The sequence below is a fragment of the Haliotis cracherodii genome, unplaced genomic scaffold (genome assembly GCF_022045235.1).
Source record: "Haliotis cracherodii isolate W230 unplaced genomic scaffold, xgHalCrac1.p SCAF_10, whole genome shotgun sequence".
Lineage (NCBI taxonomy): Eukaryota > Metazoa > Mollusca > Gastropoda > Lepetellida > Haliotidae > Haliotis > Haliotis cracherodii.
This window is the reverse complement of record NW_027266265.1, coordinates 16,383,605-16,397,247: the sequence shown is the minus strand read 5'-3', so window position 1 is coordinate 16,397,247 and position 13,643 is coordinate 16,383,605. Positions and strand designations below refer to the sequence as shown.

Sequence of the window (13,643 nt, the reverse complement as noted above, 5' to 3'; positions counted from 1 at the left end):
GCTTAGAAAATTATTTTTTTCATTTTTGTAATAATTATGACATGATCATCTGAATTGAAAGTGAAAGTAAATATTGACATGTTTGACAGGTGATAAAGGCATCATGTATGTCTGCTATGGCAGATATTCTTCATCAGATTACTGTTCAGCCAATAATATTCAAATTCAATATTCAAATGTCTGCTGAGGGAAGATAGGCCTTCTAATCATGGATCCAGCTAAAAATGCCTCGATATCTAATAATGAATGAGTTAAATGTCATACAGAATATGTACCTCGTCATTGATAGCACTCACACCATTTGACCAACATGCAGAGATTAGTAGGCCAGGCCATTTATGATAATCAGGATGCAGGAGACACTAAGAATGTTTGTAAATGTGATGGTTTGAAAACAAAAGCTATAACAATAATACGAACAAAGGGTGTTTAAGGAAAGCATTGTTTAAGGGGCATTGTTATGATGAACTCTTACACCTGCACCAACCCTGGCAGAGGACTACTGAGTCTTCTGTATGCTGTCCCCTACAAACTTGTTGTACAGAATTTCTTCTTTTAGGTGTGCCAGAAACATATGACCTTGGGTTCGAATCCTGGTTCGCCCTGATTGTTTCCAAGTTTGTCAGTGCCATAACCATAACTCATGGGTTTCACCAAAGTGGTAAATCTTCCTGAGGTATGGGAGTTAACTGACTGTGAAAGTCCAGTTTCCACTCTTGCCCAACTAGGCTGGAAATATGGAGTTATATTTTGGCTGGACTAATGAGTCTAAGCATAGTCCAATCAAAATCGTGTAACGATTTGATGCACTTCACGAAGTAAGACCCATTTTGTTACAATATTGATCACTGGCCGCCACAAATTTGTTTGAAGCAATTTCAAGTGATATCAGAGGTGGAATCTGATTGGTCAATAGTTGGATCACAGAAGGGACATAACTCGAAATAGCCACTAGTGGGGCTACGATCGAACCCAGAAACTCAGGCCTAATTCGGCAAGGGTGGAAACTGGACTTTTACAGTCAGTTGACGCCCTTGCCTATGGAAGATGGGTGGCAATACTGTTCAGCTTTAAATGCAACTCAATTACACCCTAGAAAATTGTAATCTTATTATCAGTCATCAGTAGGAACTGTTTTATTACAGGGACAGTCTATTGTCATCACTTACAGATTGTATTCAGTTGTTTATAAGCATGACTTTTGTAGCATCATGGAAGTAGCTGTTGTGGACATTTTTTCTTTGCTGGGATATCCTTTCTGTCCATGGTTACCATAGAAACATCTAACGAGTGCATGATTTCAGTTGTACTGAAGACCTAACCTACATGTAGATGAGTTCGAACTGTTGTTTCCTGAATGTTGTGAAGTATCGATATTGTAGTCAGCACTGTTCCTCCGTTAAATGTAAATATTTCTCTGATACGATTAACTTTGAGCCATTGATTGCAATCCTTTAAAATGTCTATAAATTATATTTCAAGTATACAATTGTAAGTCAAATTGTTTTAAGATACACATTTACGTAAAGTTTATATTATGTAACAAATTGTTAATTCTTTAGATGATAAATGTTGGTGTTTACACTTGAATTGCAAGGTATACACATGAAGGAATTGACAAATATTCAGTTTCATAGAGATGCTAATGGTTACTTGTTCAATCATCGTATTGTGATTACGTTTCCTCCCATGCAGACTGGCAGTGTTATGTTTTCGGGGTCAGCTTATGGTGAACCAGACGACCTTGATGAAAAGGTAGGTGAAGGTCATGCATCAAGGTCATCACTATTTTGGTTCCTCATGGTTCAGTTAGTCATGGATGTACCGATGAATCAGATGATGGTGATTCAGTAGTTTCCTACTAGACAAGCATGAATGGCATGTCATCTGTATCATGTATCATGTATCATGTATATATGTATCAACATCATACAACCCACTAGTCACCCTTCACAGGGGGCGGAGGGGTAGCCTTGTGGTTAAAGCGTTCACTCGTCACGTTGAAGACCTGGGTTTGATTTCCCACATGGGTATAACATGTGTAGCCCATTCTGGTGTCCCCTGACGTAATATTGCTAAAGTCGGCTTAAAACCCAACTCACTCACTCATCCTTTACAGTATATGCAAGGCGGGTCGCCTTCGCTTTCCTGAGGCTGGTTAAATATCCCATTGTCTAATATACATGTACATGTCTACCACTTTCCATTGAATTTAATCTATCCTTATTATACATTGTATAAAGCAGTAGGTCAATACATACTTTGGAATTTACAGGGCTATTGAAATATCGTAAGATCTAGCTTGGAGAGGGCAGTAGCCCGTAAATAATAATTAGTTGGTTAGGTAAGCAGCTGTCTTACTATGGACATCGGAGTACTTCATGCTGGGCAGGAGTCCAAGGGACTGGTTAGGGTCGTTGTCTTGTCACATGACCTAAAAGGGGAACCAGTTCCAACAAGTTTCCTCAAGTTGTTACAGCACCACTCTGTTTGTAACTTAGTCCCCTTTGAAGTAGTAATTACACATATGACATACTTGGGAATCAAATAGTTGCCCAATATCGGCAAATTGATACTGAAGTGTATACAAGAAATGCAATGTAAGGATTTCCGTTGTGGGTGTGGAAAATGAAAAATGTGTCCCTATCAAATTAGGTTGTATATTTCTGTTTATGTATGGCAGTTCGGGTCCAACTAGGTTAAGCCTGGGTTTGGATGCGGCTAGCTGCTTTTCAAGTAAAAAATCAGTCAATATATCTTTTTATGTATGGCAGTTCGGGTCCAACTTGGTTAAGCCTGGGTTTGGATGCAGCTAGTTGCTTTTCAAGTAAAAAATCAGTCAAATTTCATCAAAGGTGTAGATAATTTTGTGAATTTGGAGGTGTTTAGGTAATGATATTGATATGATCAGTTTGTTCAAGGTCAGTTCATGTGGTAAGTGTATTTCTTACCCCTAGGAAAGTGTTAATGTCATCACTAAATATCCTAGACATTTTGCCTCCATTCTATTAGGACAAATACCCTGGACCTGTTGGCCACACTAGCTTCATTTCTGGTTGGTTGGTTGGTTTGTTGTTTAACGCCATACTCAGCAATATTCCAGCTATATGACGGCGGTCTGTAAATAATCGAGTCTGGACCAGACAATCCAGTGATTAATATCATGAGCATCAATCCATGCAATTGGGATCAATTACATGCGTCAACCAAGTCAGCAAGCCTGACCACCCGATCCTGTTAGTCGCCTTTTACGACAAGCATAGTGACCTTCATTTCTGGAGTGACGTCACCATCTCCATCACTCTTATCATTAACTTCGCACCATATTTCTCTTGATTTTGAGTGTAATTTGATTGGATTGCTATTTTTAACGTCCTTTTGTACAAATCAGGCTTTAAACGAATATATGGTAGTGAATAGGTCAAGGGTATTTTCATAACAGAATGGAGATATAATACACTGGAATAGCGAGGATGAGTTAATCTTCCCTGTGCAATAACACACGCTTCTTAGTGATGACTTGAGACAGTTGCCATTGGTATACAAAGTCTAATAGACAAGGAAGAATGGCATATAGGAGCAAGTGTGTATAAATATCTCATTGGTCCACTCTGTTTGAGATCACATATCATCAGGGTAGACTATTTCATAGAAGATTCATCAACAAATTTCAAAGTCTGCTCCAAAATGTGCACACAGGAACTCTGTTAATGAGGTCAACATGACCTTATACTGAGACGTTTCCTGTATGCATATTTTACATACCCCTCACCTTAAATATCTTCCTACTGTACAACATTACCGTATTTGATGTAATAGGCTCCCACGGCGATATTTGCTAATATATTAGCTGATGAACAATCCCAATTAGCACCCCTTCCGATTGATCAATGTACACAAGATTTATCTATTCGCATATAATACGCACTCGTGTTTTATATGCACCCTTAATTATGGGCAATTAAATTCTGGAAAAATATATCTCATTTCAGGCTGTTAGCATAAGCCACAAAATTTATCTTTCAACTCTGTTTTGTTTTTCACCAAAATATTATTCTGATAAGAGCCCCCTATTTCTAATTTTGAGAGAGCCCTGGGCGCTTATTATATTGAATACGGTGATGACAATTTAACCAAGTAGAATAAACGATGCAAATAAATAGAAGCTTGTTTTCCTCTTAATTTATTTACAACAAATCCTTTACTCTATGACAACCCATGTTGAATTATAGATTCCTGGTCTGGTATTTTCAGTTTCATATTCAAATAGTTTAAGTAAAATATCAATAATCTTTTTCAGACTATACTTAAGGTAGATATACTGAATGGTTGTCATGGCTGTTGATCAACTTACTTAGGAACAATGTGCAAGATGTGTTCCACATGTACTCACGTGTATTTATTTAACTGAATTATTTCCAAATTATGAATGAAATTATGTTACCTATGTAAGTCATTAACATCACATTACTCTATAGCTCCACCATGCCTTAGTGTCTTTATGTTACATAACAATATCTATGTATGTGATATATGGGATTATTTCATAATATATTAAAGGTTTACCTCCCTTTACTGTTTTCCAAATTTTAATTGATTTCATATTTGTGAAATTTTGGGTCTGCAAATATATACTAAATAAATTGTGAAGGAGCCCCCGATTCTTTCATATTAGTGTAGTTAATCTCTCATGCCATGACAGATTAACTTTTGTATTTGAAAGAAGCAGGTGGTCTTTAGTTTTTAGACGTATATAATAAACCAAGGTTTATGGAAAGAAACAGGCCTATTATTACATGTTATATACCAGTACAGGTTTTGAAAACTATCATTAGATTAGTGTATAATGTATGACACATCTTTTATTTTCATGTTATTAACACCCAAATAACAGATAATATCCATTAAAGATCATTTGAAAATATATATTGCCTTCATGTATATGTAATATGTACAATTATTTATACATATTTACTGTATTTATCACTGGAACTAATTTACTATTAATTTCTTCTTTCATCTATGTTGTTTCCTATAATTTGTTGCTAAGCACTTTTTTCAAGGTTTTGTTTTCAAGGAAGTGTTTTTCGAAGTAAAATGTTGTTATTCTCATGCTTTTGAAAAAAGCCTTCAAATAAATGTGCAAATGTGTATTACAGTGATGTGAACTGGCATTACATTTTCTACAAGACAGTTTCAATAAACTTACATGGTTTACTCCAATATGATATCTCTGCATGAAGATCTTGGCACCTCCATAGAAGGTCGTGTCAGGTGAACACGGAGCAAACGTCGACTGCCCAGTTGAAATACCGCCTAATGGATTCTTAAGCCAATCAGATGTCAGCTTTCTGGACAATTCAGCTTCATAGCTTTACTGCCTTATTCAGAAATGTTGACTTCAGTGTAAGAAAACTCAAATATTTCTTTGATAATGTGGTTGCCTTAATTATTTACATTTGGAACTAACAGGTTCATTTAGTTTTTGAGATAATGATATTAGATATCTGCTTGACTGGTATTTGAGGAGTTGGTGAGTAAAAAAGAAAACACATTCTATATGGATAAGAAATTCTTGTTTCTAACGTTTAGTGAGATTTCCATGCAGATTCTTACAACATTGTCAAATTATGATATGATGGTTTGAATTGCCCCTTAGTTCATTTGACCTGAGCTCTTATGTAGGTGTTGTCAAATCTTCATGCAAGAGGTACTGTATCAAAGTGAAAGTTCTGATTTTAATGAGATTGGAAGATTGAGCGCTGCCTTTAGATCATAGTTTGCACAAATTAAAAGATTAATATGACAGTTGCTTCAATGTCATAGTGATGTAGAAGTTGGTTGAAAGTCTTGTGGTATTTTGAGGATGCAACATGTTTTGCTTACTGTTCAAGACAAAGGCCTCTCTGTGTCTCAGACCGATCTGTCTTTGCTTTATTGCTTAGAGTTGTTGTGGCGTTAATTTTGAACTAACAAAGGAAGAGTTCTCTTGTAGCTTCTAGTTGACGATGCAGAAAATACTGGCTACAGCACTATCGAACCCATCAATGCTGATGGAACACCCAAGGCATCCACGTCCCGAGAGGATGAGGAGACGGATGAAGAGGCCGTGGCAGATCCTCCCAGGAAGGAGAAGGAGCAGAAGAGGACGGCCATGGTGTCCATGTTTGTCTACATCATGAAGCAGAGCTACGTCCTCACTCTCATTGCCATGATGGTAGGAACTGAAAGAGAGATGCCCAGTCTTGTATAGTCAACAAGTTTTTGTAGTAGTGGATTTGGAGGGAATGGGTGAATGTTTCATGGGGCTTTTTTTGACAAACACATACAAACCCCAGAGACATGAACAAATAAAGAGTACCTTTGCGATATTAAACTACATTTCATGAAAAATTTGAACCCCCTTCTTTAAAAAATTCTCTGATCTCCCTCTGTACTCTTTGCCTGAAGTAAACTACTCACAAGAAGTTAAAGAAGATCTGATTCTTCCATATCTTCCATATATCAGGTGTTCTTCAACTACTTTTGAGTAGTATATGATGCCTCCCATCTGCATCATTGTACATGACTGTAACTGCAGTGTTAGCAGGTTCTCTCAAAGGCCTCTTTTGTACTTCAGCAAAAGCAAAACTTGTCTTGAATTGATTCTTCCTTTCCTGGCGTTGTTGAAGTCAGATTCAATTAAACATAGCACTTTTAAATTTTACATTTTACATTTCACATTTCACATTTCCACAAAACTAACAATTATTGAGTTGAATTTATGGTAGCACCATGGTTGATGTGTTTGTTTGTGACACACAAGGGGACAAGGTTTGAATTCAGACATGAGTAACCTGTGTGGTGCGTTCCTCCGCATCAAAGAAAAATTCTGTTGAATACCAAATCCTGTATTTCAGCTGTCATCACACTGTAAAATCTGCAGATTTTCAACAGAAGTCCTCTTCACTATCAACTATCCATAATAAGTTGTGAAAATAATTAGAATTTGCTGACTGTTGCTCACTCCATCATTTTACTCATCTACTATCAATATAGTGAAATAAGATTAGCAAGACTGCTAGAAGCACTCACGCTGTCTGTACTCTGCCCCCAGGCCTGGAGCATCACCTTCCACAGTTGGCTGACGTTCGTACTCCTCCTGCTTGCGTGCATCCTGTGGATGATCCCCAAGTCCCGCCGCGCCTGCCTCGTCATGTCACCAGTCATTGTGTTCTACGCTGAGGCCCTCCTCATCATCCAGTTCATCTACGGCATGAACCTGCCTGATGAGCTGCCTACAGATGCAGGCCCCGTCACGTACAGCGAGATCGGTCTCAAGAGATACGAGATCCCATGCTTGTATCTGGCCGCACAGGTAAGTTGTCATTATGGCTGATTTGTGGAGTAATTTAGGGTCAAGTTTGTGGCAGCTAGTATACTTTGATAAAAAGTTTTGTTCAATATTAAATTCCACAAAGACCGGCCAATATTTTTTATCCGATTTCTTTTAGGAAAGCTGCACACGCTGATCTGAATGTTCTCTTAGGAATGTCATTCTTCGCATTAAAAGAATTGAATATTTTCCCTTAATCTGTGTCACAATGTTGTCATTGGATTGATATCAATTATACATTTTAGATTTACACATGCTTGTTGTATGAGATGACAGGAATGGTGATCCGATGGTCAGAATGGTGTCCTGACAGAATTATATCTGTGACAGGCGATCTCTTTATGTTATTGCCTTTCCAACTGCTCCGCAGGTGCTCTTCACATTGTTCTTCTGGCTGACACTGCGACAGTTCATGAGGGAGAGACAGACAACACCGGAACAGAACCCAGGGCTGCCTCTAGAACCGGTCGATGGATCAGCAACCAAGAAGAAGTCCTTCACAGACTTCCTGAGTGAGTGGGGGATCGGGGGTCTTGTAAACGGCAGACAGCGCTGCAGTTTGATGTATGAATGCATGTTATCATCAGTGTTGGTACAAAGAGAAGGAGTCTCAGGGCCCCAGTTCAGAAAATGTTTATAGTGCTACGACTATCGTAACTCTGTAGTTTGATATAGACTTATGACTGTTGTAGTGCAGCTAATGGTTTCAGGATTGGAGCCCTGGTTTATTTTAAGCTAGATTGGACAATTTTGAAGGATCTTGCAATCTTTTGGCCTGACATTCTTATTTGAAACAAACAATATATATATTATGTTTTAGTTCATATTTTTTTAAATATGCAAGAAAGTACCACAAACTTGTCATTTTAGATTAAAAAATCGAATGAAAACTATGATTATTTTGGCATGCTTGCTATCTTTGAGAACATCAGTGCATAACTATCTCTAGCACCATACTGAATTGCCTGAGAAAAGCGATGACCATGCAGTTATACACAAATACAGCCATGACTTTTGTTGTTCATAAACAGTTGTTTACAGGTAGCAATAGTCAAGTGTGACTTCTGTAGTTAGGTATGTGTGCTGAGATGTTCTCTCCTGCTAATCAAGTAGTCAATCCCTACATTGTGATTATCCTGTGATCAAAATGTTTTATGGAAAATAACTATTTTTAGTTTCATCCTCATAATTACTTAAGCCGTAAAGGTTTGAATACTGAAATATCATCCCAGTACCTATACTCATTACATGTTCAGATTTGTAGCACTCTTAAATATTCATTTCAAAATAAATAGAATACATGTTTAATGTACATCAACATGATGATTGCAGCTGTCACAGACCAGGTTGATCTGGCCTCATCAATTAACTTTTGTTGTATTTAATTTGTAGTTAATTTAAATGTCACAAACCTTTACTCACTTTGATGTATGATATGAGCCTCATATGTCATTCCCTGTTGTATAAGTGATTTATCCAACCTGAAGCACCCTTGTTTGATCATGTTATCCTCTGTGATCTGTGATGCACTCATAACACTGTCATATCATTGCCCTTGTTGTGTATCAATGCTAAATGTCATCCCAGTCGTCAATCATCCGTCATCAAAATGGTTTAGTTTTTCACCCATTCCTGATAATCACTTCGTATGTTGCTTGCTATTAACACAATGCTTACCACAAATTAATAATTCACAAATCGTTTTGGTCTGACATTTGCTAATGGTGCTTTCAGAGGCAGACACAACTATAATGTCATTTCATGATGTAATAAGCATACTGATTCTCATAACGACATAATGCTGTTTGAATTTGTAAGGATATCGAGGGTTCTAATTAAGGAATGTCTTTTGTTGTTAATTTTTTGCCAGTTATATAATAATTTTCGTGGGAAAAATGGTTTTCTGTGAATGGGGTTCAATCACACTGAAACTTATAAACACAACAAACAATAACAGTAGGAATTGTGGGAGGGTTGTTAGTGTTTTGTTGTGAGTGGGACTTTTATCTTGAGCTCGAGGATGGGTACTGATCAGGTTTTATACAACACCCTTTGTTCTGATGACCACTGAACCAGGCTGAGCCTGATTTCAAGGCACCAGCAATGCTGTGGTTCTTATATTATGTATGATAGGATCTAGTGGTTACGGTTTGAGGGTTGTGTCTGCCTCTGCACTGATCACAACTAGTCCTGGTGAATAACAACCAGCAGATTACTCTGCAGGAGCTTCTCAATGTGCTGACTAGACAACTTTCACCCTCATCCTTCTGTCATGTGCTTCAACATGGGTGTCTCTCTCAGCAAGATTGATAATCTGTTTCAGCAGTTATATTGTTTTAGTTTCTACTTGAAAAATCGTATTAATTGATAAATTTGGTTTGGTATAAGTATTATTATTCAGAGAGACATGCATGATGCTACTAAATGTGTAGATTCATTGCTTTCAATGTTTCATGTTTTTGAGTTGCTTTTGTGTTGTGTCCCTCATATTATCATCAGAAGCTTCACCATCACCACCATCATCACCATCATCACCACCATCATCGTCATCACTACCATCACCACCACCATCACCCCACTCATTGTCCTCAAAGTATCACTTTATGTGTTACCTCACACATCCAACTCTGATCCTCATCACCTTAATCATCATCATCATTTCCTTAAATAATTCACCATTCCTCCATTCATATTTTACCAAATGCACTTTTATAATACCACCAACACCATCATCATCATCATCATCATCATCATCATCATCATCATCATCATCGTCATCAATAATACATAACACAATAAACCTATAACATACCTTATACTAACAGCACCAATTGTTACATAGATAGATGATTTTATGATGGCCATATTGGCAGATTCAGATATCTGTGGAAACCCTGTCTGAATATCATCACTGTGTGAAACAAGTCTTGTAACGAAAAGAGTGAGTTTCTGTTAGGTCAGGGCCCAGTTGCACAAAGCTGTCTCAGCCCTAGGTCTATCGTAACTCCAATACTTACGATAGGTGTAGCGCTACAATGGCTCTGTGCATGTAGGCCCTGTACAGCACTAGGACCAATAGTCCAATATTTCACAGGGCTCAAAGTCAGTGGTACACACATGTATGCTGAACAGGAAAAGCTAGGGTTCATGAATAGTTTTGGGGATATTACTATGAAAGTGTGTGCTCCGTCTTCTCTACATATCCCTCAAAATATTCATGACTAACTTTTTTGTTTGATATTTATTATCTCTGGGTCTTAGGATGTAGTAAATACATAAAAATCATTTTGATCAACTTAAAAGCATTTGGTAGCAAATTCCTACTTCTGGCATTTGAGGGAACTGACTGTCAAAAGGCAAGTTTGCTATTTTGACTATTTCCAACTGTTTGTCAATGAAAAGGTTAAGTGGTAAAACTGCGCTAAAATATACGATGAGACTATAATGGGGGATTAGTTCAATTTTAATGAAATTTTTAGAAAAAAATGGTTGCAGAAAATATGACATTGATGTAAGCAGTGTTCATGACGCCGCTATTATTTGTCTGAACTGTTTCCTGAGGTTTATGTTCAGACACAGTAACATTTCCTGTCAACGAATGGTCATTCTTGGACTGGTGGACGGACTGTCTTTCAAATACTGATGTATGAGCTGATGTGGAGCTGACATATGGGCAGACAATTTCGGTTCTCACTTTTGGTTTTGCCTACATCTGTCAACTCTCGTGTGATCGCACGTGTCTAACTTCTCAGGTTTTGTGGTGTTGGGTTGATCACTGCAACAGCCATGTTGATAAGTTGAACAACTATTTAGCCTATCAAAATCTCTCTGTTTTCGAAAAAAAGTAAAGGGTTTGTCTGTTTTGCCTTCATAGTGTCGTGTTAAAGTACTACTTTAGAAACATACAGAGTTGTAATTCCAGTTCAACTTGTCACAGCTGTTCTATGCTTAAAACATGAATATTGTAGGGATTGAAGAACAGAAACGGTCCCCATGGGCACTTAACCATGCTTGTCATTAGAGTCCCTGCAGGGATTCCTGATGGCGTGCATTGTTGCTCATGGTGTCGACCACCAGTTTATTGACCCAGACTTGGGGAATCGGTGGCGAGTGTGGCTGATTGTGTGCCATCTTACCCTGTCGATATGGATCAGCCTCTACAGCTGCCGTGCTGCTGATTACAGAATAAAACAACACTCACTCACTCACTCTGAAGCGAACAGGACTGTAGGTATCCGTGGTGATGTTCAGTTAGGCCCTTGCTACATACATAGTGGTATTTCTTTGCGCATGCTTGTTCCTCACTTTCGGATATCTTTACGTTGCATGGCTTGCAGATCTTCCTCTAGAGACGGACATGGTCGATGGATATGATAGCAATTCCACCAAGATGATAGGTAGGCCAATGCCAAGGTTCTTGTTTGTGCCTCTTCACACCCTCATTTCTATGATGGTATGATCCTTGACATAGTGTTTAGTATAGGATCAGGTTGTACCATCATAGAACTGAGGGTGTTTGGGTTGGTTTTTGCTTGCCTTTACTATTGTTCTGCTTTCAGGAATGTTGATGCTCTTTTGGTTGTTATTGGGGGGTTGTGATTGTGTTTGATTTGATTAATTTGAAAAACTATATTGGACCATATTTTCTTTTTACAATAGTATATTTTTTGGGTTTATATTTTACAAAATATATACTTTGTTTTTTCTCATTTAACCTTGACATCTGATCATCATTAGGGTATGAAGGTATAAATGGTCTTTGGGTGTAATTGTTAGTTTTAGTGAATACATTTTTTGACACTTTTGACCATGCAATTCGGAAAAAAACAACTAGTGACATAGTTCATGTTCATGAATCATCTATTAAATGATAACATCACTGAAAAAAGGGCAAGAAATAACTGCCTTTCACCATTCCAGTTTCATCTGTATCAACAAATCAGTGACCCAAACAACTTCAGCATTGGACATGCAAAATGGCTGTGCTGGAGTCCATTCCACAAAGTGATCTTAGCACTAAAGTGATCGTAACTCCCATACTTTAAGATGGGCTTGCGGTAGTCGTTGGGCTAATATTACGTTATGGAACGGGGGCCTGATCATTTGTAACTGTGATGGAGACGTATTTGTTAATTCTGGAAATATTAATTGTGACCAGATGTGATCGTCAGGTATTATGCTTGAACATTCACAATGCTGTATACCAGGCATTTGAATGTTTTATATAGCTTTATGATATCATATTTCTTCTGTTTTATTATTATCATATTATCTATTATTTCCTAATTAAGCTTTATATTTACATTTATTACTGTTTTGTAATCCCCTTACATTTATTAAGTATATCTTAGAATTCCCATACAGCTGGTATATATTTCGTTATAGTGTTGACTTCCCACATATACCCTAGATATTAACTGTAAATATGCAACATAAAAAACCCAAATTGTTAACAAAATATATTTTTTCATGATCCCTTTCATAATGTATGGATTCATTATCACATCTACATCAGAAAGTAAAGCTAGTTTGTCAAACTGATCACTTGAAAGATACGAGAATGAGTTTTTCAAGATGTGATGGTGAGTTACTCCCCTTTAGGTAACTACCTGAAGGTCCTACTGTGCAAGTACTGGGTCTTCGCGTGCGCTACCATCATGTTGGTCATCGCCATCCAGGACGTGGTCGTCTACCGCATCATCTATATGTTCCTGTTCCTGCTCTTTGTCATTGCCTTCCAGGTACTGTAGCCTAGTTTGAGTCTAGTTAGCTATAATCACTATTTCGTTGGAAGAGTTGTGCCCCTTCGTGGTGCCAGGATCTGGTGACCATGGGTTCAAATTCCAGATTCACCCTTATGATGATCCTACTGTTCTGTTGGGTAGACCTGCACCTTAGGCCTTCTCCTTACATTCAGCTGACATGCTGTGATATAACTGTAATATGTTTAATGTGGAAACAACCCCAAATCATTCCGTGTCCCAATGCAAAAAAGGAGGAGTAGGTACACTAGGATGAATTTCCACTAAGACCAGTTTCATAATATGATCTTAGTGCTAAGATTGTCCTGTGGAATTGTGCCCTGTTCTAAGCTTTGACTTCACCAATGTGACAAGGAACACAAAAATGGAACCTCGATGGTAGGAGTGATTTGTCTTCTCCATTTCAGTTGCTATGTGCAAGTTTCTATGATTCACTGAAATAACACTGATAGGAATATACTTACATCTGTGACAACATTAGAAGACCTCATCAGGATTAAGCGAAC

The 13,643-nt window shown here is 37.7% G+C and overlaps 1 protein-coding gene across 1 annotated transcript in view; it reads left to right on the top strand.

Annotated features, from left to right (window-relative positions):
* The window catches only part of LOC139454132 (piezo-type mechanosensitive ion channel component 2-like), a 118,937-nt gene that overhangs the window by 62,478 nt on the left and 42,816 nt on the right, over window positions 1-13,643 (top strand). The window contains exons 8-13 of the mRNA XM_071235656.1: window positions 1,696-1,755; window positions 5,996-6,217; window positions 7,097-7,357; window positions 7,746-7,887; window positions 11,713-11,772; window positions 12,977-13,116. Of these exons, the coding sequence (XP_071091757.1) occupies window positions 1,696-1,755; window positions 5,996-6,217; window positions 7,097-7,357; window positions 7,746-7,887; window positions 11,713-11,772; window positions 12,977-13,116 (885 nt within the window). The remainder of the gene's footprint in view (window positions 1-1,695; window positions 1,756-5,995; window positions 6,218-7,096; window positions 7,358-7,745; window positions 7,888-11,712; window positions 11,773-12,976; window positions 13,117-13,643) is intronic.